The sequence below is a fragment of the Acanthaster planci genome, linkage group LG03 (genome assembly GCF_054643075.1).
Source record: "Acanthaster planci isolate LZ-2023a linkage group LG03, COTS_SCS, whole genome shotgun sequence".
Classification (NCBI taxonomy): Eukaryota; Metazoa; Echinodermata; class Asteroidea; order Valvatida; family Acanthasteridae; genus Acanthaster; species Acanthaster planci.
Window position 1 is genome coordinate 25,315,269 of NC_141779.1, and position 22,818 is coordinate 25,338,086.

Sequence of the window (22,818 nt, forward strand, 5' to 3'; positions counted from 1 at the left end):
TGTCCTCAAGTCAGCTCAGGCGTCATCTCTTCGTTGCTGGACCTCCTCCATGTTGTCTTTGGACATCCGACCCGTTTGTTGCCCGGGAGATTTCACTCGAGCGCATGACATGTGATGTTGCCGGGCGGTTTTCCAGCTGAGAGTGTGGATGATCCATCTCCATTTCCTGCATGCGATCTGCTGGGTGATGTCGTTTAGGTTTGCTCGTTGCCGTGGTTTCTGTTGCTGCTGATCTCGTCTGGCCACCTGATGCCGGAGATGTAGTGTTGGCAGCTGTTGATGAAGGTCTGCAGTTTGTTGGCTGTCGTGTTGATGACCCTTCACGTTTCTGACCTGTACAGGAGCACAGACTTAATATTGATTTGACAGGTGTGTACAGCATTCCAAATAAATTTAGGCCTGATTTGAAATTGGGAAGACTTCCTTTTTCGTAAAATGAGAGGTTTCTGACCTTGCCATAAACAGCGAATGTTGGACGGGGGCTTTATGCAATCGGCAGTGGCGTAGCGGGGGGCACGTGATCCCCAGTGGATGTTCCCCCTCCCCAGGTGACCCTCTCCCCAATTTGAAATCTACATTGAGTTTATATAGCTACGCAGCATATCTTCTCCCTTTCAAAAAATGTGTGAACCCCGGGCCCCCCTCCCCCGGAAATTTAGCCCTAGTTACGATGCATTGGCAGTCCGCCAGTCGATGGGGTTATATGTTGTGTTGTTTGTTGAGTGTACTTTAGCAAGAGATACATGTAATAACACGATGTTTGGGGTTTACGTTTTCTGAAATGTTCAGAAAGTCTTTTAGGAGAACTTTGGAGCCGGATCCCGTGCCCCCCACCGATAGCAAAGCGCCACCACACGGTGGACAAACTCAACAAAATGGCGGCCGCCACTACCAACACAAATCCGTCGCTGCTCCTACCGTTAGGTAATGTTTTCTGCCGATTTTACCGTTTCATTGTCCTTAAAAGTATAGAGAATGATTCCTAAAGAAACTGAAACTATCTGCACCCTGGAATGTCCTTTCTTGCTGTCTTCAATAATTCTAGGTTTTCACGCAAGTAGGCATGTGTGTGTACGTACATGTACGTACGTGTGTGATGGCCACTGTTTTTGTCATTTTTATCTTTGCATAACTGGTCATTCCCCTAAAAAACAAAGGCAACGCTGTCTGAACTGCCCTGACACTGTTTTTTTGAAATTTTAAATTGTGAGAAAATGTGAATTCCTACTGATAAGCCAGCCATGCAAATGTGACTTCAGCATCTTGACCATGTGTCATGTCACTATCATCCACAGTTTCCCCTCATAATTTCCCTCAAAACTCAAAACCCTGCCCTCTTTTCACAACATCAACCATACTTGGTGTCAAAGTCATCTACCTTGTCCTTGGGGAATCCAAATTTCAAATGTAGGTCTCCCTTCATGCCCTCCTGTTATCATGGGCCTGGTTATAGGAACCGGGTCCCCATATTCACAATCCCCACTGTTTTTACCAAGAGGTCTCTGTAACTGGCTCGTGTTTCCCAAGACGAGCGCATGGGTTAGGAAGATCGTATCATTGTGAAACAAAAGGCCTAAATGGGCTGGGAAAGAGTTCCATATGGTATGGCACTTGAAACTCTTTGAGACTGGTCTGAAAAGTTCTAGGACTAAGTGTTTTTATACACACAACATGGTAGGCCTATTTTCCCTCCTACGTGTAAATAGAATTTTTCTTGACTTTTATTTTGCTTTATGATGGCTATTAATTCACTGCAAGGAGTAATTACTGGCATCTGTATGTGAAGTGGTTTCCCTGGGCTGCGTTTTGAGGGGTTGAATGGAAAATCTCCCAAGATTTACAAAAATGACAACAAAAAGAAAATTTCAGTTGCATATCTGATCATATCATACTTTTCAATTCGGGACCAGTAATGACGTAGAAGTAGAAATTTGTTAGTATCACCACTCATACCCTCCTTAAATAGCCCTATTGATTAAAATGTCTAGACTCACATGCACCTGCTGTAACTGTATGAATTCCATCTTTTTGTCAGGTTGTTCGCCGCCACACACAATTAAACTCCTCACTTATATACCAGTACCTGTATTTATCCTTATTGGTAACATTGTTTAAAATGATGGTGAATTCCTGCAGAATTAATACTACTGCTGGTTCCATAGTGATACTAATTATGAGTACCAACCGTACTTGATGTTGAGAGTTTTCTCCCCAACCCTAAAGGGGGGGGGGGCGGAATCTTACTGCAGTGCATTGTGATTTTCTTGACATTCCCAGCCACAGGAGTTTTTATTTGATAGGCCTTGATACATTGTATATATACTGGTTATTGTTACAAGTAATAAAATGAGTTTGCCACTGCATTCTTTCAGAGCTTGTTGATAAATGCATTGGATCCCGTATTCATATTGTCATGAAAAGCGACAAGGAGATTGTTGGAACATTACTTGGATTTGATGACTTTGTCAGTATCCTTTTCAAAAAGAGGCAGGAGTTAAAACTAGTTGACATTATTGCCAGCACCAGCAAATTGTTCCCGAATGATGCTTCACTAGCATTTGTCTTGCACATGCCGACAGAAATTGGTTGTATGTGCCTTGTCTGAGGTAGCACCAAACACCTTGAACTTCTGTGTGCATGTGGTGTGTCCACACCAAAGAGAATTGTTGCTGTGTACAAACACACCATCTCTTGTTTATTCATTGAGAGGATCGTCTGAAATGTATCTGAGTGATCTTCTTAGCTTCCAGACTGTACTTCAAACAAGCCTGCTTATCAGGTCATGCAGAGGAAACATGCTTCATTGATATTGACCAGTCAGAGATGACTCTCCATAAAATGTCATCTTGAAATGAAGAACCGTCAAAATATTCATTGGCTTCATATAAATGTAGTCTGACACCTTTTGTGTAAAGTGTGAAGTGAAAAGGGTAAAATGAAGAAAAATTGTCAAAAGAAATTCACTGACATTAACTGAATATTCGCTTAGGTCTTCACATTAATGGACTGTATAGAATGAGGAGTGCAGTTTTGGAGACCAAAAAGTGTTTTAAAAAATGGAAAAAATTGACACACTTTATGTGTATTGAACAATTTACTGTATTAGTTTAAGAAGTAGTAAAACAATTTAAATTGGTTATCATTTATCAGTCTGTTGCAGGTCAACTAAATGACGATAATTCTGCTTTCACTTATTTATACGTGCTTCCCTTTAAAAGTTTGTTTGCAAGTTCTTTAACCTCTCACCTCAGACATGGTCTTGGAAGATGTTGTTGAATTGTAAGTATTACACAATGTCTGCATTTATGAAACTATGTGACTTGGATACTAATTCCATATCTTGTTTCTGTTCAGACTGGGCAGAACTGTAATTGGTCTTGATACGGGGAACATGAATTTTGGGACATGTTACAAATGTCCTCTTCATGTACATTATGTAAAATCATGAAGCAAGTTACATGTAGTTAACTTGCGCAATTTAGCTGTATCAAACTGAACTTCTGGTCTGTTCTTGTGCAAGCATCAAGCAAGCGTGTATCGATGTGAAACGTCTTATTTCCTTTGATTCAATGTTCTGTTCCACTGTCTGAGGGTATTGTTTCACACCCCTTCCTCTGCTAACAATCAATTCCTTTATGTGTGGTACATTATATTTACTGGCATGTATCTTTCAGTGAGTTAACGTCTGAAGGTAGGAGAATGACCAAACTGGACCAGATTTTGTTGAATGGAAATAACATCACAATGGTGAGTAGCAACGGACTTTCTTAATCCGACCTTCTTATATTTAAAGTGGGTCAGTGTCCTGTGGACAGCATACTGTCATTCCCTGGCTCTCAACCAATCCAGTCTGGTTATCATGAGTCAGAACCATCTCTTTATTGTTGGTACATTGAATTTCTTTCTGTGTTAAAAGGTTCAATTCACACTTCAAGTTGTTGTTTTATGGGTATCTAACCACTTCATACATCAATTTATTCGCAAAGTCCCACACGTTTTAGCACTTACAGGAGTTTTCTTCCATCCATCCACCAAGACATTTTTCTGGAATAGGGCCCCTTTTCTTCAGGTGATCGATTACATGTTCATGTTCAGTTTTTCATTGACTCAATTTATTTGGGGATTACTATGAAGCATATGCCCCAGACCACCACAGTCTTCAGGGATTCAATTTATATGCCTGAAGATCTGGGATAACGATGAGTGAAACATGGTGAAGCTGACAAAAATAACATGAGGCACAGGTACATGTTGTTAGTATCAGGCCGAAGCTCCAAGGCAAGGTTGCCTGAGTAGCATGAGTGAGAAGGAATGGATGACCATGGGTATGCACTATGGTGAAGCTGACAAAAACAACATGAGGCACAGGTACATGTTGTTGGTATCAGGCCGAAGCTCCAAGGCAAGGTTGCCTGAGTAGCATGAGTGAGAAGGAATGGATGACCATGGGTATGCACTATGGTGAAGCTGACAAAAACAACATGAGGCACAGGTACATGTTGTTGGTATCAGGCCGAAGCTTCAAGGCAAGGTTGCCTGAGTAGCATGAGTGAGAAGGAATGGATGACCATGGGTATGCACTATGGTGAAGCTGACAAAAACAACATGAGGCACAGGTACATGTTGTTGGTATCAGGCCGAAGCTCCAAGGCAAGGTTGCCTGAGTAGCTTGAGTGAGAAGGAATGGATGACCATGGGTATGCACAATGGTGAAACTGACAAAAACAACATGAGGCACAGGTACATGTTGTTGGTATCAGGCCGAAGCTCCAAGGCAAGGTTGCCTGAGTAGCTTGAGTGAGAAGGAATGGATGACCATGGGTATGCACTATGCATGGTTTTTGTGAAAGGGCAGAGCATTGATGCTCAACTGCAAATTCATGTGCATGCAGTTGTACTGGTACATTTCTGTCCAACTCTTATATTTAGTCTTGTCAGAAGTGCAAGTACATGTACATACATGTAATCGTAGGTTAGGGTTTGTAGCTTCTGATCATAGGGTCAGGGGGTTCGAATCCAGCTGGTGTCAGCATGTTGTGATCTTGAGCAAGTCACTTTAGCCCCATGTGCCTCTCTCCACCCAGGAGTAAGTGGGTGTCTGTGAGGGCAGATATGGTTATGTTAGCTGTGTGTGCCTGATAGGGCGGCATCAGCTGGTGTATCCCCCCCCCCCCCGGAGCTGAGACGGTTTCAGGAATGTTCAGTTGTTGTGATTCCTATATGCAGGGGTGATAGTAATAAATGCATATGGACTTTCAAAGTGATATGTGCTTTATATATAACGTTTTATTATTTTTATTATTACAGCACTCCATACATTAATACATTTATTTGATTCACAAAAAGGATTCATCTGCAATATTGTACTGTGTTGAACCGTGACTTGAGGTTATTGTGTGAGATTCATGTTTATGCACATACTTTCTGTGTCATATCTGCCATGACAGCTTATTCCTGGTGGTGAAGGGCCTGAGGTATAGCACAAGATGACACCAGAGGACTAGGGTTGCAAGAGATATTTCAACCTGTGAGGTCTACCAGGTACATATCTTGGGGTAGGGACATACACTGTATGAGATCACAACTCCAAGATGATGCTATCCGGCTTGCTGTGTTTGGTCAAACTTTTCATGAAGGTGTGACTTTTTTACCACTTTTGCCAAAAATGCACATGCTCTGGAGTTTTGTCATTTCACAGAAAATGACATACACTCCTTTGAAACATTAAATTACATATACATGTATGCTTTTTGGTTAGCTTTTTTGTTTTTTTTTTTGTTTTTTTTTTAGTTTTTACATGTTTCACTGTATCGGTAAATCATATACATGTACCTTCATGAAAGCTGACTTGCAGTTTTTATGTATTACTGGTACATTTATTGTACATTTACATATGCTTTTTTTCTTTGTTTTCGACACATAAAAAACCCATTCTGTGTAGGCCTTGAGAAATTATTTGTTTTCTTCACAAAGAAATTCTAGGGAGATAAGTCATACTGAGGCCAAATTATTTCCAATGATTTCTGAGTATTACTAAAATCTTGACAACAGTCAAAGGCCTTTGAATGTGTTCTTGTATTTGTGTATTCGTGAAACAAGATTTGTTCATTCTGTTAATATCTTTACTGTAATAGGAAATTTAATTACAGAACAACTTTGAATTCTGTTCATTTAGCATTTTGAAAATGGTTCTTCTTGTCAGCAAAGATGAAGAGAAATTCCAGTGTTGATACATGTAGAATCGGGGCAAGCATCCTCGCCTGTTAATTGCATAAAAAATAACGGGATAATCGTTGGCTCTAATTATATCAAAAGTCATTTTGTCATATTAAAGTATTATTTTTGTCACTTATGGACACTGTTGCCACAATTGAGCAAAGAGGAGTTTCTTTTCAATCTGTGTACAGACACGAGGGCCTGCATTTGTTTTCACTTTATGCTTTACGTTTTTTAGTGACTCAGTATAGCCTAATGCACTTGCAGGATAATCAGTAACAATAGTTGTTTACATGTATCATGTTTGTGAGGAACTCACACACTCACATTGGGCTGTAGTATGATTCAGTTATATTTATTTGGCAAAACTTATCACTATAACAATCATTTCATGTGGTCTCCAAGAATGACAAAGACAGTTACCCATTAAGCAAACTGTAGGCAAAGAACTTAACTGACTCAAGTGGAGTAGGTCCTATAGTTTGGAATAACATTTGCATATAGTTGCCAAAAAGCGGCTGTTTATAGTCTTTCACCTGACTTGCTGGCATTACTATTACTCTCTGCAGTTTGTGCCGTTAATAAAAATTCATGCATCAAATGATATGGTTGGACCTTCATGTATCCTACTTGCTCCCTGTGTGCAAGGTTTAGTTTCTTTTTACTTTTGGTAAGCATTTCAGGCCAATTTGTGTTTTTTGTCACCTGACCAGCTGTAACAATTTGGCAAAATTTTGGCAAATGACAGTACATATATATATGACACCCGACACCTGTTTTCATATTGGTGCAGGGAAACAAATGAGTACATTGTGTACATGTATACCTGCTTTCAAACCAAACCTTTTAGGCTTTAGGATAGACATCACAATGACAGTGGCTCTTAATTTTCTGTCCTTTCCTAGCATGATTTTTTGCTGTTGTCAAATTGCATGGATGAATTGGGTTGACCTTCGAGCACAACAGAAGGGTCAAAAGTTGGCTTGTGTTTAACTAGCAAAGCGTCCATTTGACTTCATTATTTATAATAACTGAAAACACTTGTTCTTTGTTTGAAAATAAAGCAACTGGCCTTTTTTTTATTTCTCTGTTTTACTGCATCCCCAGTCAGTTCAGAGTAAATGTGTGCAAGGCCAATAAGAGTGAAGTGTTTTTATAGCTGGTTGGAGAAAACTTTACATTTTGTCCAATTTTGATTGATTCAAGTGAACGTATAGGTCAGTCACCGACAATGTGTAACTTCAGCTTTCAAATGCAGCTTAAATTCAAGGAAGAGAGTAGGTATGAGCTTCAATTAAATTAACTAATTACCCACCGTGATCATTGATGGAGGAAGAGCAAATGCATAGCGACTTTCTACTTTAACTTACATTATTTTGAACAAAACAATATATTGCTTTGGGGAAATTTCAAGTTAAGACATGTTGGCCTCGCATGTGTAAGATACCTTAATGGTGTAGTGAAAATCAATGGGTTGTTGTGGCAATGTTCATAGTAGGAGTTTTATTCCTTCAACCTTCACGTACATACATATTGACTGAAATATCATTGACTGAAGACATTGTACTGCACAGAGAGTACTAAAGCAAATGCATCACATGTACTATTAGACAGTTTCGACAGTTCATGTTTGTACATGTACAGAACACGTACATGGGTACGTATCAGGTTGCAAAAATTTAGTTTTGGCATGATTTGCACGTCCGTATGTGATGACACACATGGCTACCTAGTAACATACACGTAGGTAGCACCCGACATGATGGCGTCAAACAAAAAAAGATACGAATACGTGATATGTGCATGCATATTATGCCGAAACTGTCTAATGTGTAAAAGGCATTAGTGCGGGAACCAGTGAGTGAGCCAACATGTGAGCATACTCTTTGTTTGCACCACACTTTCTGGTTCATAATTACATCATATTTCGGTATGACTTCAGTAATACAAGTATTTGTAATTGTTGGTTAAGGAATACTCGATACTAGTCCTTTTGCTTTCATTAATGGATGAGTTGGACTTCCACCTACATCTTTCAAGAAGTTACATGTATCTCGGTTTTTGGTATGACTGGCTCTGTAAGGGTGTTTCTGACCTCTGTATTGCTGAGCAGCGTGATCAGTATAGGACTCCATGTAAGCTTCCTCGTTGCTTGGATATGAGAGGTCAGACTGGGACTCGGGTAAAGGTTCTGCATTCCAGTTTTCATCCATGAAAGCATTTCTGTGAATGTCGTCCCTATTAGTGTGACTTTGCCTGGCATTCCTAGACCTTGCACTGCTTGTGTTTTTGGAAGTACCACTCGGAGATGATGAGGCTCTGTTAATTCTCGATGGACTTACTCCTTGCTGCTGATGATGTTTGGAGGAGCCTGTCCGCTTTGAGAGCCCAGGGGAAAAATGTGGAGACTGATTGTAACTCTCGGCATCAAAGTAGCAATCATAGCTCCTGTCTGAAAATCGTGGCAAATCCCTAACCTCATCCTCCGAGCTTTGTGCAGGCATTCTAGACTTCCCATTCCACTGACGGATTGATGAGGTCCTTTCTGATGTGTCGCTGGCTACCGATGGGGGTCTGTCTGAAAGCACTTCATTTCCACTCTCTGGCCTCAAAAGAAACCTTGAAGAGTCAGTTTTCTTTAATATGGGCATGTTTGGCTTAGGGAACCCCTGGTTCCCATTTGTTGCAGAAGAATCTGATCCAGACATGGTATCCTTTCTGACATCGATATGCTGAGCTGACTGGGTTCTTTTCACTTGCCTGGTACTATAGCGTTCTGTTCTACTCTGTAATCGAGAGCAACTGTATCTTCTGGGTTGGTCAAACTCATTATTACGATACCCTGTTAAGTCTTGAAAACTTAGTGACTCATCTCCTGAGCTCTGGATGGATTCTTGTATTAGATGATTCTGATGAGATTCTGGGATGGAATAGATTTTCTGGCCATGCTTATGAATAATTGATTTCCACCTGTTACCGGAGCTTTTAGACGTGCTGTTCTTGAGTGGCTTGTCTGCACTATGCCTCCTTCTCACCATGCTGTAGGCATCTTCATAAGTAGAATTCTTCCCCCGAGTGTGATCATCCAGAGCCGGTGTTATTTCACTGTTGCTCCAGTGCAGAGGAATCCCATAGCCAGACCTGAAGCCATTTTCAGTTTTGCCGGGATGTTCAAAACTTCCCTTGTAATTTGGAGGTGGGAGTACTGTGGACCCTTCCTCCTCACACCCTGTGCCTGCTTCGTAAACCTCTGAAGATTGCTGACTGTACATTCCATCCCCTTTCAGAGGTGTGACTAACTGATCAGTGTCATAATCAAGAAAGGCTTGGTATCCCACCTCGCTGTCCTCATGTGATGATGCGACCTCACTGGCTGTGGTGTAGTCAGTTGAATAGCTCACCTCCCCTAGACCAGAGTCAACAGACCTGATTCGTTGATGTTGTTGTACATCAACCTGCTGGTTGGGTTGTGCAGTAGCATAATGTCTTATGAGTCTCTTCAATTCTCGACGAATTGACTTGATCTCTTTATGAATGAGACGTTGTGCCTCCTTGATACTGTTCTGCATGGAGAAAGAAATATAGATGTAAGCCTTAAAAATCGTGTGCACAAACGGAAAAGTAAGTATGCACTCGTTACTGAGCCTGCTTAAACAGTGCATTAAGGGTAAGAGAATAAGTTGTGGTACGGTCAAAATATTCTAAAAGGACAGCTGCAATGGCTTTTTTAAAATACAAACCAGATAAAAAGATATTTTGCAGCCTGGTTGGTTTTTTCTGCTAATGAATATTTCCATATTCATGAGCAAAACCGCGATGTCATCCCCAGAAGAAGGCCCCAATGTCCCAGTAGTTTGTACAATTACATATACATGTAGTGCATTGTTTAGTTTTTGCTTGACTGCATTTTTTCACGTTTTGTTATACTAATAAGCAAGCAATTGACCCTTGCTCAGAAATGTTTTCAGTGAGTAAACTTTGGGTACACAATTTGAACAGAAAAACCTATCTGCACTAAACTATGTCTCTTCCCTGGATGACATCACAGCAACAGCACACTCAGTTGTCCAGGGGAGCAAAGGAAATTGACATGTTAAAAAAATGCATGTATGTAAGGGATCTACAAATAGTTTCCATACATTGAGGAAGAGTGTAAAGTTGCAGAAAAAAATTGTGTCTGAAAAATCATTGCAGGTAGGCTTTAAGCAGAGACGACGAAAGGAAGAATGTGGGTCGTCAAAGGCCAGCATACAAAAGGTCCTCTGATAAAAAAAATCAAGTGTTCCGGTCCTCCAACGATCAACGAGAATATTTGTATTGTGAATACGTATTTATAATACGAATATTCCACAAAATATTATATTCCATAAAATCCACCAAATACCCAAATTTGCTTTTAATTAAAGATGTGAGTTGGGTACATTGTTAAAAGAGCAATGTGAATTCACTACATTTCTCTATACAAGTAATCAATTGAGTTTTGCTTTCCTTCGTAATTGTCAAGCAGCAGACAGCTTCAAACTAGACGGTTATACCTTTGTGAAGAGAGGGGTTGATGGTTTTTAGAGTCATTTGGCTTGCCTTTCCGAGAACCCAACCGCAACACTTACAGAGGAACGCCTATGATAAACTCCAACAGGGGAACTTCAACAAAAACAAGGATTTCTTTTTCCTTTGCACTAACATCAAGTACTTAAAGTTTTGGGACGTCAGTTTTGTCACTGCAATAGATATGTATTTAAAAACTGTAATCCTTGTTTGTGTCGATATTTTTTATACCTGAGAACGACTACAAACGTGCAAAAGTCCACAGCATTATTCAACAAGCGGGTTTTAGATCTCCGAATTATGTATTTCGAACCCCATGCCAAACCAATCGTGCAGCTAACTGGATAAAAATAAGCGTGGATAATCTCTCATTTCGGCAAAGAGTGAAAGGGTAACTTATTAGCGACGGACGTTATTAGATGCCTAAAGGGACTATGAATTCTTTTTTCATCGTAAATAAGAATGAAGAGGGGTACGAGTGCCATTGTTATAGTTCTCTTGCGTCCATTATCTGTCGGACCCACCTTACCCCTTAGACCTCCACAGACCAATACATCACGATACGAACAAAAGAATTAAACGAAACCGAGATCGAATTTGATTGATAATCTGTTTGCAGAGGGCTTCAAAATGACTGAGAAAAGATGGGGCAATTACAGATGGGGATGTGGTCTATTTGCGATGTTTTGAAGGATGCAGATAAAAGGAACTCTGAGAATAAAGAGCTGATGAGCTATGGGGCATCATGCATGTAGACCCCACGCGTACCAATACGTGACTGCAGTTTGGGCCAAACTCGGTGAAAACTGTACATCAAGATTTTTAAACGTGGGCGACGCCAACTTTCTTGAAAAGTCAAATTCTGTAGAACTTCACCTGTTCATCTCGAAGGACCACGATGAGTTCTTCATCCGGGAGATCATCGATGTCAGTAGCCGTCTCTTCATCTTCACCTTCGTCATACTCGCTGCCTTCACCTGACCACGCCATTTCTTGCTATTTGTTCCGGTTAGGTCAGACACAAGTCAAAATCTTACACAAAGTATCACCAGTAGATGTCTATAAGAAATCAGAAATGAAACTTTTTGATGGGTGATTAAATATACTGACTGCACAAGCTTATTCTGATCGTAAACTGTGTGTCCTTAGCGTTTTATGAGAATCACAATTCGACTATTCTAACCCGGAAGAAGCGAATACCACGGAGCCCCTGAAAAAATTTCGAAAACTGAAAGTAGAATTTGTTCCAGCAGTTTCACCAGCGGTTTGTCTAAAATAGAATGAATAAATTAGACAATCCTTGGTTTTACGATCTACAGAAACACTAGAAACTGCCAAGTAAGCAAACCATAACACCTGAAATCAGATGTGGACACACAGTTGACATCTACATGTATACGTGTTCACCGTAAATCTACGTGCCTAGTGGTGCCTATCTTCTCTAATCATGGTTACGCTGTCACAATACAAGGCTGTCCATTTCACCCAAGATGTCATTTTATTCAAACAATAACCCATGCTGTTGTGTCAGGCTCTGGTTACAGTTTGGAGGATAGGGATTATGAGAAAATTACCTTTAAATGCCACAGACTTTACAACCACCAACTTTGAAATGGCTATGCTATCCTTGAATCAAGAATACCAATTTACCATGTGATGCCATTCGTAAAGAATATGATTCAAAAGCACTTGCATAACCCTTTGGCACAGATTCCCTTATGCCAGAAGGTCATCTTCGACAAAGTCACAATCTTCAGATTGACAGAAGCTTGTTAAATCTCAGAGTAGTGATGAAACTCTCTAAAAGTTATTCATCTAACGCAGGTGTCTCAACCAACAACTGAGATGTTGGAGAAATTTGTGATGTGATTTCCGAAAACCCTTCCCATGGTAAGCTTTGTCATTTGATTGAATAAACTTCAAATTAATATGGACAGACTCTTGTTTTCAGATATATTACATTTAGGTTGTCTAGAACATGAATCTAGGTTTTCGAGAATCACAAATTAAACAGGTTTGAAAACAGGATATGACAAAGCTCACCATGTGAAGGGTTTTCGCAGATCACGTCAAATTCATATTTAATATCGGCAGTGTTTAACTCGACCTTAATTTAATACTAGTGCTGGTGTGTATAAGGCAGGTTGGGTGGCTGGTTAGGCCTTGTACGCAAGGTCATGGATTCCATACAATCCAACCATAGAAAGCTGTCTTAAGGACTTGAGTACTTTTAAACAGTGTCCAGTATCGTGTTTGTAAAACTGCATCAATACAAAATCCGGTTTATCAATCCGATCGTCAAAAACAGCGTAAACACTGTAAATTAGGAAAAAAATTGGACACAAAAATGACGGATTTCTGCATTATGCACTAACATACAGGATGCCTATCACGATTACAGGTTTACAGTACCATTCATTTTTGGTACATGTATCTTCAATTTGTGGTGTTATGAGTGTTTGCGACCAATGAAGTATAATGAACATCAGACGAGTTAGAAGTGTAAACCCAATACAGGCCCTATTTGCGTTTACTTTTCCGTTTCAGACCCTTGGAACAGCCAAATAATAACACGATTATTGTTTGGTTTTACCTTCAAAAACTCCCGAGAAATCCAGCCAGTATATCCTTGTCAACTTGTCCTGTCAACCAGTGAGTGAAATGGTGTGGCGGGTACGATCGAACTTGCTGTAATAGCAGCCTACCCTAACCACGGATAACTACGCGTATAGTGTTACATAACCAGTAATGAGTGTCTATTCACCATGCCCAACCTCCCCAAAATGTTCCTAACAAAGCCCATTCTTTTGCACCGTAGAAGTCAGTACCAACTCCTGTCATTATCACCATCGATTACTTATAATGTGTCAAAATGTGAAGCACTATCTTACCTCAAACAACCCACCAGTTTCCAAGAAAAGCTTTGTGTGGATTTCAGGAGTAGAAATTAATTGGCTTAACCAGGAAAAAAACGCCTACTGTAGTCTTACGACTTAGATCGCGGTTTAGAAAGAAAATGCGCGAAGTGAGATAAATCGTTTAATCTGGGATGGACACGCTAGAGAGGCTTCCATCTCCTGTCTGCACCCGTATAAAATGTCAAATGCTGAAATCCATTTTAGTTTGACAGTTCTCCCTGTGTATTCTCATCAGTTTTTACAACATCTAATGCCAAGTTGTGGCACAAAATGTTCAGATCGAGACGACATCTATCGAGAGGAATATCTTTGATGAGCACGTAAGCCTACTCTGGCTAACACCTGAGGCAAAAACTGTTTTCTTTTCAAAGGTCTTTGGAGAAAATACGAGGGAAAGAAAATCAGCCACAACAATCGTCAATCCTGCAATTTCAATATGATTTTTACATTATCCCTAGGGGGTTAGGGTTAATGATTTGTGTGGTGGATTATACAGCACTGTTATACCGCGTCTCGTCTGTTTTTTATTATTTTTTAATTAGCAAGCGAAAGCGCATCCGGCTGTGCTTAGGAAAAGCAGTATTTTGTTTTTATGTAAACTTCAAAAAGTAATCAACTTAAGCACCTCAAGCCTTCTATTTTTTACTCAGTGCGTGTGAATTCATGGAAATCAACAACGTTTAAACGAGCTTGACATGTCCACTAACCTTTGATTATCTTGGACTAACTGATCAAGGAAACTGCCATGATGTTACATTTTACATCAGTTTAAAACTCAATTACTGTGCATGTAGGGCTATCTGAAATAATTCCATCATTGGCCTGATTTATATGATATTCACTTTGGTCGCGCCTCCACACCACAAATAACCCACTTCAGAAGTTCCCCCGACTGTGCATGTATTACCAACGCCACCCCACGATGTTCCGATTGTCACTTCGTGGGGTCTCCGGGTGCACAGGTAATCCGCATTGAATGGGGGTATTCTTCGGAATCGGCTTCACGTTTTAACATCGCCCTCTCACCCGTGTAATAGAATTTCTGTGTAGTTGGCAAACAGCAAATTAATTGATATCGACAGCGAACAAGGTTACAAGAGCTATTGTTGGGCAAGGTAATTATTGTATTTACAATCAAAATAGTGTTTACGAGTCTATCGCGTGTCCTAGTCAAGTACAGGCCCCACGTCAGTCATGAGGCATAACCCTCGTGGAACTCAGCATCAGGTGTGTGGCTTCGTCTCAATGGCTTCGTCTCCGTGGCATTCTTACTCGAAAGCACACGTCATATCAACCAGTTTATGAGGACGGAAAACGTTGTAAGGACAAGGAAGGGTTCCCACAACTGGTTCTAATTTTCCACACAAAAGACACTTTCCTATGAATGCAGTGAGGATCTGCCCGTTTTTAACTAGCCGAGTCAAGATGGTTCTTGTGTCCTTGCGGAAGACGTTCAGCCACAATTATCGTTTCCCTGCGGTTTGTGATAACCTTATAGGGTTATTAGTGTGCTATGACACCTACATTTACAAAGAGAGTGACTTCTTTTAAAAATGCCTCTAAAATCCGCTGGGAATGTATTTTTAGAGAGCAACATTTGTTTGATGATCGAACAGGCAAAGTAATTTGCCAAGGATATACAGACATTCCTCATAAATGCAAACACTGTTAATGCACATTATGTTTAATGTGGCAACTAAAGCCTTGGTTCCGATGTGCCTGCGACAGGCACTCCACGAACTTCTGATATAACAAATATCATGGCTAGGTCCAGCTGATTTCCATTCACTGAAAGTCTACTGCACATATAATCTGTTAGTTATAGTGGTCAATTTTTGGATGTCTTTTTATTGGATTGCGTTGCTGGATGATTGTATAACTTATCAAAGTTACCCATTCTTGGGCACGTATTGAAAATAAATCACTGTTGAATTCATTAGCAACAAGCCACCTTTTGAAGTTTTCCTGACCGATAAGATATAACCAATGTTTAATCGTTTTTGATGTTTTATCCCTGTCAGGGCAGGATGGACTGGGAATCCTCAGTCAGCACAGGAGAATCTTGTTCTATAAACATCTATTTGGCACAAATCGAGAAGGATCAAAAGTACAAGCTAAATTAGCACCGTTACCTGTGAGACATCCGTCAATTTACAGTGTCAGCGGGAGGGTTGAACTTCATCCTCAACGAGCCCAACAGTGACAAAGTTTGGACTCGGAGAAAGTGCGATCTCAAATTACAGATTTTATTGACAAATGTGAAATGCCTTATAAAATATTCGACACTTTTACAAACTCACCTGATGGTTTTCCACGTTGACAACTAGAAGATAAGGCACTACCGCAACCACAGGAAATCTTGGGTAGTGTAAAAAGATACACGCATGGATACAAAATTTGCTCCTACTTGATACGAGAAACCTTGATCACCTCATTCAAGCCAATATGTGTACTAGAAGTACCATATCCCACGTCACAACAAAAGCAACAGTTGAAGTCAAGTTGCGGTGAACTTCTGTGGGAATAGAGGTTAACAGGCTCAACAGACATGGACCATATTCAAGGGTCCGTAAAACGATGGACGGAGGAAAATGTAAAGAACTGACAATCTGACCATGAGTCATAGGTCAATTGACAACCTGGTGCTAGTGCAGAAAGATTAACAATCAACTTATGTGAGAATTCATCAAGTCCGCAAGGAATCATTACCTGCTTTGCGTTTCAAATCCAATCCCACGTTTTATGCATGTTGAATTAAGGTACTCATGATGGGATATATCCCATCGGCTGCAACGAATGATCTTTGTTGGTAACGGAGAATGGAATCCAACACTAATCAGATAATTCATGAACAGACTAAGATTCTTCATCAAAATCGGTGGTGTTACCTCAAAACCGAAACACATCTGTTCGCAACAGCGTTCTTCAACAAGGGTGTGTAATTCATCTCTGGAAAGGATCGTTGCGGATCTTCTACCCACCACACCCGCTTGAGCAGTGGCATTTTGCTAGTGCACTACGTAAATGTTGTCCTAGGTAATCCCTACGCAAATTCCAGCTTCAATTGTCTAGAGGTCGTGCTATGGTACCGAACACTGAGTAAATTTACTCCTCAAACACTCGACTCTTCCTTCCGTTAAGTCACGGTTTGGCTTTGGGTACAATTCAAAAAGCGACCCTTCGCTGAGAACAGGTCGGCTTTTCTAGACAGCATATTACAAATGATTGTAGTCTCAAAAGAACAGAAGCATTTTCGGCAAGGCGTACACTGCAATGCCAACAGACTTTGTCCTCGGGTTTTTTTCTGATATTACCTCGCGGTAATTAACTAACGGTTTGTTCTATGGTGTATAAATGGGTGAATGTAAACATTTTTGCGAAATGTGAGTATGAACTAACAGGTCACGCATACCCACTTTGGTTAGATTTATTTGCTGTTTCAGAAGTACCATTTGAATGTGATTTTAAATTAAGCAAACCAACGTATTTCAAAGATGGATTTGCGCAGGGGAGATGAAATTAATTTTGGGTTTTTTCCCTGCCCGACGTGTATTCCAACACTGCACACTAAGTGTATGCCTCCGAAAGCCCGTGAAAAAAGGGGCCTTCGGGGGCATACACTGAGTGTGCAGTGTTGGAATACACGTCGGGCAGGGCAAAAATTCAAAATTAATTTCAAACCAACGTAATTCCATAACAGATCAAAGTGAACACCTACCTACATTAGACGATATACGTAACACGCGGTTGTAGAATCTCCTGGCGTTCAGACGATTGTGATCGGCTGAGACCCCCTTTGTCATGAACTTGTCAAAGGAAAGAGATAGTAATGAAACAAAAATAAACGAGATAAATCTGAGATATCTGTCACCAATCTACAAGTCTATTAAAACGAGACGACAGGGTCATTGAACTTCTAAACAACATTGTGCAACTGTTATTCAATGAAAATGGTTTTCAATGGCGTGCAAAAACACGAAACAATCAGTATACACAAATCAAGTCACATAACAATATCTTAAAGGCACACGGGTAACCTCTTTGAAGGATAAAATGAACTTTTCCTCGTGTAAACAGCAAAGATGAAAGAGGAGCGGGCAACATATCTGCAGTGACTGACCCAGGTCAACACAGCATAATTTTCTATGTCAACTGTTGTAATAAATGATGTTGCTGTGACAATATGTCAACCAAAAATGTTCGGCGTAGGTGGGAAGTGATCTTTGACAATAGCATGCAAACGGATTCACTGAATGTTCACAAACAGTGGGAGTGTTTGAAAGAACCTGGAAGGTGATCAGCATAACAGAGTATTTGATATATTGGAAGAAGTAGCAGACCTTGAACAAAGTTAGTGAAAAAACGTATTTCAATAAGCTTGTTAAATTATGCATGTATCTTAAGTCTTCTCTCTTAGTCATGTTAGTGACTTGCGAAATCCCTGGGAATAAACCTCGAGAAGTGTTGACGTAGCCTCTGTGTCCCTAAAAGGGCAACATTTCTGGCATATCCTATCTATTTATAGTGAGAGGAAGATGTATGTATAGACATTAATGCCACCAATCGCTGAGAAACGTATCCCAACGAAGTGAGCCAGGCCTGCATGTTATTCCCGCTGCTCTATCTTAATCGCTCTAATGCGCCACTTGCCCAAGAAGTCCCACATATCCAAGGACCCTCATCAAATAGTCTGTACCCTTATAAAGCGGGTTAGGCTACCCTGCAAGGTACGATTGCTATGGCTTCTTCAAGCTTCAGTGGCGGCTTAGCCATTAAAAATTCAGACCACAGTTCAGCCTTTAAACCGCCTTCTTTTGTTATCTATCGACTGGACGAGCCACCCTTCCCATGTCCAGTCAAAAATAATCCAAGTTAACAGCATGAGTCCTGTCTATATCTTTTGTGTGTACCTTGTTGGATGTATGCAAAGGAATCGAAGTATTTGCCTAACTTCTTAAGAAATGCTATAGAAATAAACATCTCCGCATTGTGCCTGCATAGCAACTTGCCTAATTGTAGTTTTTCCTCAAGGAAAGGATTCATGGATCTGGATCTGTTTGATTCCGTAACAAATGACCAGGGAGGATAGCCTGTATTTTCAGTTCAATTAGCACAAACACAACTCGGTGCAAATTACAGTGTTTGGGCAATGGCTACAGACTACCGGTACCAGGCCTACATTAGCAACCGAATTTTTTGACAACGGGTCGCCTGGGGTAGCATATTTAAGCAGAAAAACCAATCGTTTGCGACTTTGCGTTGCGTAATCATGAATCTGAAAATAAATAAATAAAATCCACGACGCACTGCCAGCAATTAAGAATAGCATAATTATAAATAAACCTGGAATATATTTTCCTTACGGATCACATTACCGGCACCCGTCTTTGGTAGACCAACTCCACTGGGTCATTGGGTTGCTGTTTCCCCAATCATGTTGTGTGGACTATGGAAACTCCTGCATAAGTGTCTACGTGTCCCCCTGCACGTACTGTTGATGTATGAGAACATTTTCCGATTTACTGGTTTATTTTAGTTGTGTGAAAAGCTGCAAGGCACTACAGTGCATAGCAAAAACAAACTGTATAGTTCACCATCATAGTTCATTCTAGTAGTGGACTACTACGTTGGATGACGGTGAAGTATGAGCTATAGGCAAGTCGAAGTCTTCCGACAGTGGTCAGATGAAAGTATCGCAAACGGGTTACACTGCCTGGTATAGTGTATTAACCCCTTTCACTAGAATGGTACTTTTTCAAGCATAAACCTCTTCAATTTTGTGCAATGGCGGTGTCAGGCGAGTAGATCTGTGGGAATGAAGACTAGGAAATAACGATAGGAAATCCAAAATTGACGCTGGAATCTGGAAAGCTGAGCATACATGTACTTTGAAGCCTAAGCTGCACCTCTAAGTGGCAGGGTTAAGGGGGCCTCATGTGCCCATTAAAAACCAAACAGACAATTTATTCCAGCTATCCAAGACCTTTGGCTGTAGAAATGTTTCCTGGCATCAAGCCTTGATCTGGATGTGGCTAGTTTCTGTGAATGACCTCTGGTTGGTAGCCAGCTTTAATTCTGGAACACTGAGTCTGGATTAACCCTATCTGTTTAATGTAGGATTCTGTAGGTATGAATAAGACCCCCCCTCTTTCTGCGTCTTTCTAATGTACTGAGGTGTTACAAAGTGTCCTTCGCTGATGTCGCACGGAGCATCAGAAATTGTGCGGCTATTATGAAGATCACCGCCTATTTTCCGATACTCTTCGCTTTGAACAGCGCCACCATGCACGAAAGGATGGTATCTATCCTAGTATGGACGTCGTGTACCGTTTCCCCCACATTTAACCCCAACCAACCCGCCCCCACATATCCACACATACCGGTACACCACTCAAACTGACCTTGTAACAGGAGGATGTTGTTATGGGCTTTTCAGTTTTTTCAGTGTTTGGGGATCGATCCATCATGCTGTAGTTCGTACCTGGTCAGAAAAATGTGATAAAGTACATCGTCCTGCGAGCAAATTACACGCCTCGAATTTACTACAGAAAATGGAGTGGAAGTACTTAACGCCCGATGATCGATCATAACAAGAAGGAAACCGACCAAAAAAGCATAAGACATGAACACTGGATAATATTAGTTATTGGCACTTAACTTGTGCACTTGTGTCAAATGTTTAAGCCTGCTTCCCTTGTCCAAACTTTACTCCAGCCCCTTTTGGTTTTGTTTTGAATAGTTAGTTTCTTAATATTTCTGGCTGGAAAATTTGGTTTCCTTGTGAACTGACTGTTCATAAGTTACCTTGACAAATTCTAAGTACGTAGCAGAATAACGTAGTCTAAATGGTAATGTTATTGAAAAAAGTGGGAGTCTTCGCTCACTTTTACCCATCAATAATGTGTTACGTGAGCGAAAAGCTCTTTTTTTTTTAATTCTTGGGCTTCACCATCAGCAATGTGAAATATTCCCAGATGCACTTGGCCCGAGTTGGCATGGGGTTATGGGAATGGGCTCACCGTTCAAATGTGGATCGAGAATCAATTTTCAAAGAAAGGGGCGTGGCGTCGTAAACAGCCAGCACTCGGAATACATCCGTGGCTTAAGTTATAAGAGGGCATTCGCAATTGGCATTTCTACCCGTTAGATTCCTCTTCCATCATTCCCAGTTTCACGAAGGCGAGACGTATTTCAATAATGTCTTCCTTTTTATGCTTTTGGGGTCAGGAAAATGCAATTTACCCGGAAATAAAAGTAATAACTGAAACAGAAAGGGTAACACTTCACATACATTTAACTCCGTGTACTTACCTTCGGCATTACAATGTTGCAAACATTCCAGACATACAAGTATTGTGAAAGTTCTACATCAGTGCGGTTGATGAAACCTCAATCACTTGTAAGTTCTATTAAGACTTCTGTATGAGTTTATAACCACAGCCTCTGAAGGCAAACTACGAATTGTTGTTAAACGAACTGTAGAATATCGATCCAATCTTAGAGAAACCTGCCATGCACACGAAGTCTGAATACCATTGCCTTTGTTCAGTGTCTGTAAGCACGGAAGCATGTACCGCTGTTGGTTTTTTGGTTGGTTGTAAATAGTGATGCTGCATGTATGTGGTTAAAAAAGGTCAGTTTTTTAAATCTTCAATCATCCTCTGTGGTTGTAGGCGAGTTTATAATTATGTACGCGCATGAGACACATGCTTTTCTACCGGTCATACTGACTACCGTCAACACGTAAGACCCCTTCAAACAACTCATCTTGTCAGCCAACTTGGAAAAAATACACGAAGCAGTCGTCTGACCGCTGCCAAGGTAAAAAAGCCATTATTAATCCTTTAATCTGAACACAAAACCCATGCGCCGTCATCTTTCTAATTCAGTAGTTGAATGTGACAGGAATTCTAAAGCGGTAACCTTCCCGCATAAGAAATTTCACGGTCTATTTATTCCGGCGGAATTTCTTTTCCACTTACTAGAGATTAACAGCATTATGTCGATGTGCAGGAAAAATGGTAAGGGGTGTGCTGCTAATCAGATGAGATGAGAAGCTTGGTGTTTTTGTTTTCAGTCTGACGTTGGTGTTGATGTTACTGTCGTTAATGCTGGACGCTCCTGGCAGCGTTGCAAATTGTTGCTGGCCACTAACTAAAGAGGGCGCTGTTGCTCAAATGCCCAATTAATAGAGATCACAGTAGCCCACAATCCAGAGTTGTGTAGAGTAGACTAGAGTTGGGGAGAGAAATCACAGCATAACACGTATAAACACACGGCGACGCCCATGCCTTTTATTGTATCTTGGCACCAATCAGTTTCTTCAACAGTAACTTTTTTAGAGCTACATTTTTGTTTTTACGTTGTTCACACCTGCATTATAATGAACAAGTCTACAAGGCCGACTTCTTTGATTGGTAGAAATTCCGTAAACATTACGCAAGATCATATGCATATCATGAATAACTACAAATTACCGACGGGGGATTCGATTTTGCTTATCCGTCAAGTCAGATTTAGTGACTGGTGACGTATGGCACACGTTGTACAATAAAGACTAGGGCGCCTTATAAGGGTTATGCGAGCTGCTGCGGCATGCCGAGCCGAGCAACGTCAGTCCAACTTAATTCAAGTCTGTACAGTCTCGATATTTTTTACGTGGTTGAACAGGGGCCATAATACAATTTTTCGTGACCTGAGAGATAGACCTTTTCACATTTTCGTTAAAGCACTGATTCTGTGCACTTTGTAATGTGTAAATTTAGGGATCGTAAGTTTGTAAACGTCTACTTTCATCCTGAACTTCAATTGACCTATCGCTGAGTTAGTCACACCCCTCAGACAACTCCAAAGAATTTGTATTTTGGGTTTGAGAAATGGGTTTGCGTTGGGTTTTGTCTCAGATTTATCGATTCTGTGTGGTTCGCGTCCATTTTGTGTATCATGTGATTAGATATTTCACAAGCTGTGTTAACCCTATTTTGCCGCGATAGGTCAGTAGACGTAACAACTTCGTTCACATGAGTACGACTTTGCCGCGCAATATTGGGCCCCATACCTTGCGCGATCCAGTGGGATCAAGGTTATAGAAGCAGCGGATCACTTTACATCATGCACCTTGAAGCAGCAGAGCCTA

The 22,818-nt window shown here is 40.7% G+C and overlaps 2 protein-coding genes across 11 annotated transcripts; one reads left to right on the top strand and one right to left on the bottom strand.

Annotated features, from left to right (window-relative positions):
* The first annotated feature begins 815 nt into the window (after nt 1–815).
* On the top strand, nt 816–6,820 carry lsm5 (LSM5 homolog, U6 small nuclear RNA and mRNA degradation associated). Its single transcript, XM_022238312.2, has 5 exons — nt 816–924; nt 2,373–2,468; nt 3,252–3,279; nt 3,675–3,747; nt 5,448–6,820. The coding sequence occupies exons 1-5, from the start codon at nt 876–878 to the stop codon at nt 5,478–5,480; spliced, it is 279 nt and encodes a 92-aa protein (XP_022094004.1). The 5' UTR covers nt 816–875; the 3' UTR covers nt 5,481–6,820.
* Nucleotides 6,551–21,143, bottom strand: LOC110981086 (uncharacterized). Of its 10 annotated transcripts, none has more exons than XM_087134696.1 (7): nt 20,994–21,143; nt 20,084–20,163; nt 19,046–19,173; nt 17,401–17,488; nt 15,983–16,040; nt 11,641–11,823; nt 6,551–9,779 (listed from the first exon to the last, which is right to left on the bottom strand). In XM_087134696.1, the coding sequence occupies exons 6-7, from the start codon at nt 11,752–11,754 to the stop codon at nt 8,184–8,186; spliced, it is 1,710 nt and encodes a 569-aa protein (XP_086990822.1). In that variant the 5' UTR covers nt 11,755–11,823; nt 15,983–16,040; nt 17,401–17,488; nt 19,046–19,173; nt 20,084–20,163; nt 20,994–21,143; the 3' UTR covers nt 6,551–8,183. The 10 variants fall into 10 exon arrangements, with proteins under 10 accessions (XP_086990822.1, XP_086990819.1, XP_086990826.1 ...); XM_087134693.1 differs by having other exon boundaries at nt 15,983–16,197; XM_087134700.1 differs by lacking the exon at nt 15,983–16,040.
* Nucleotides 21,144–22,818: the final 1,675 nt, after the last annotated feature.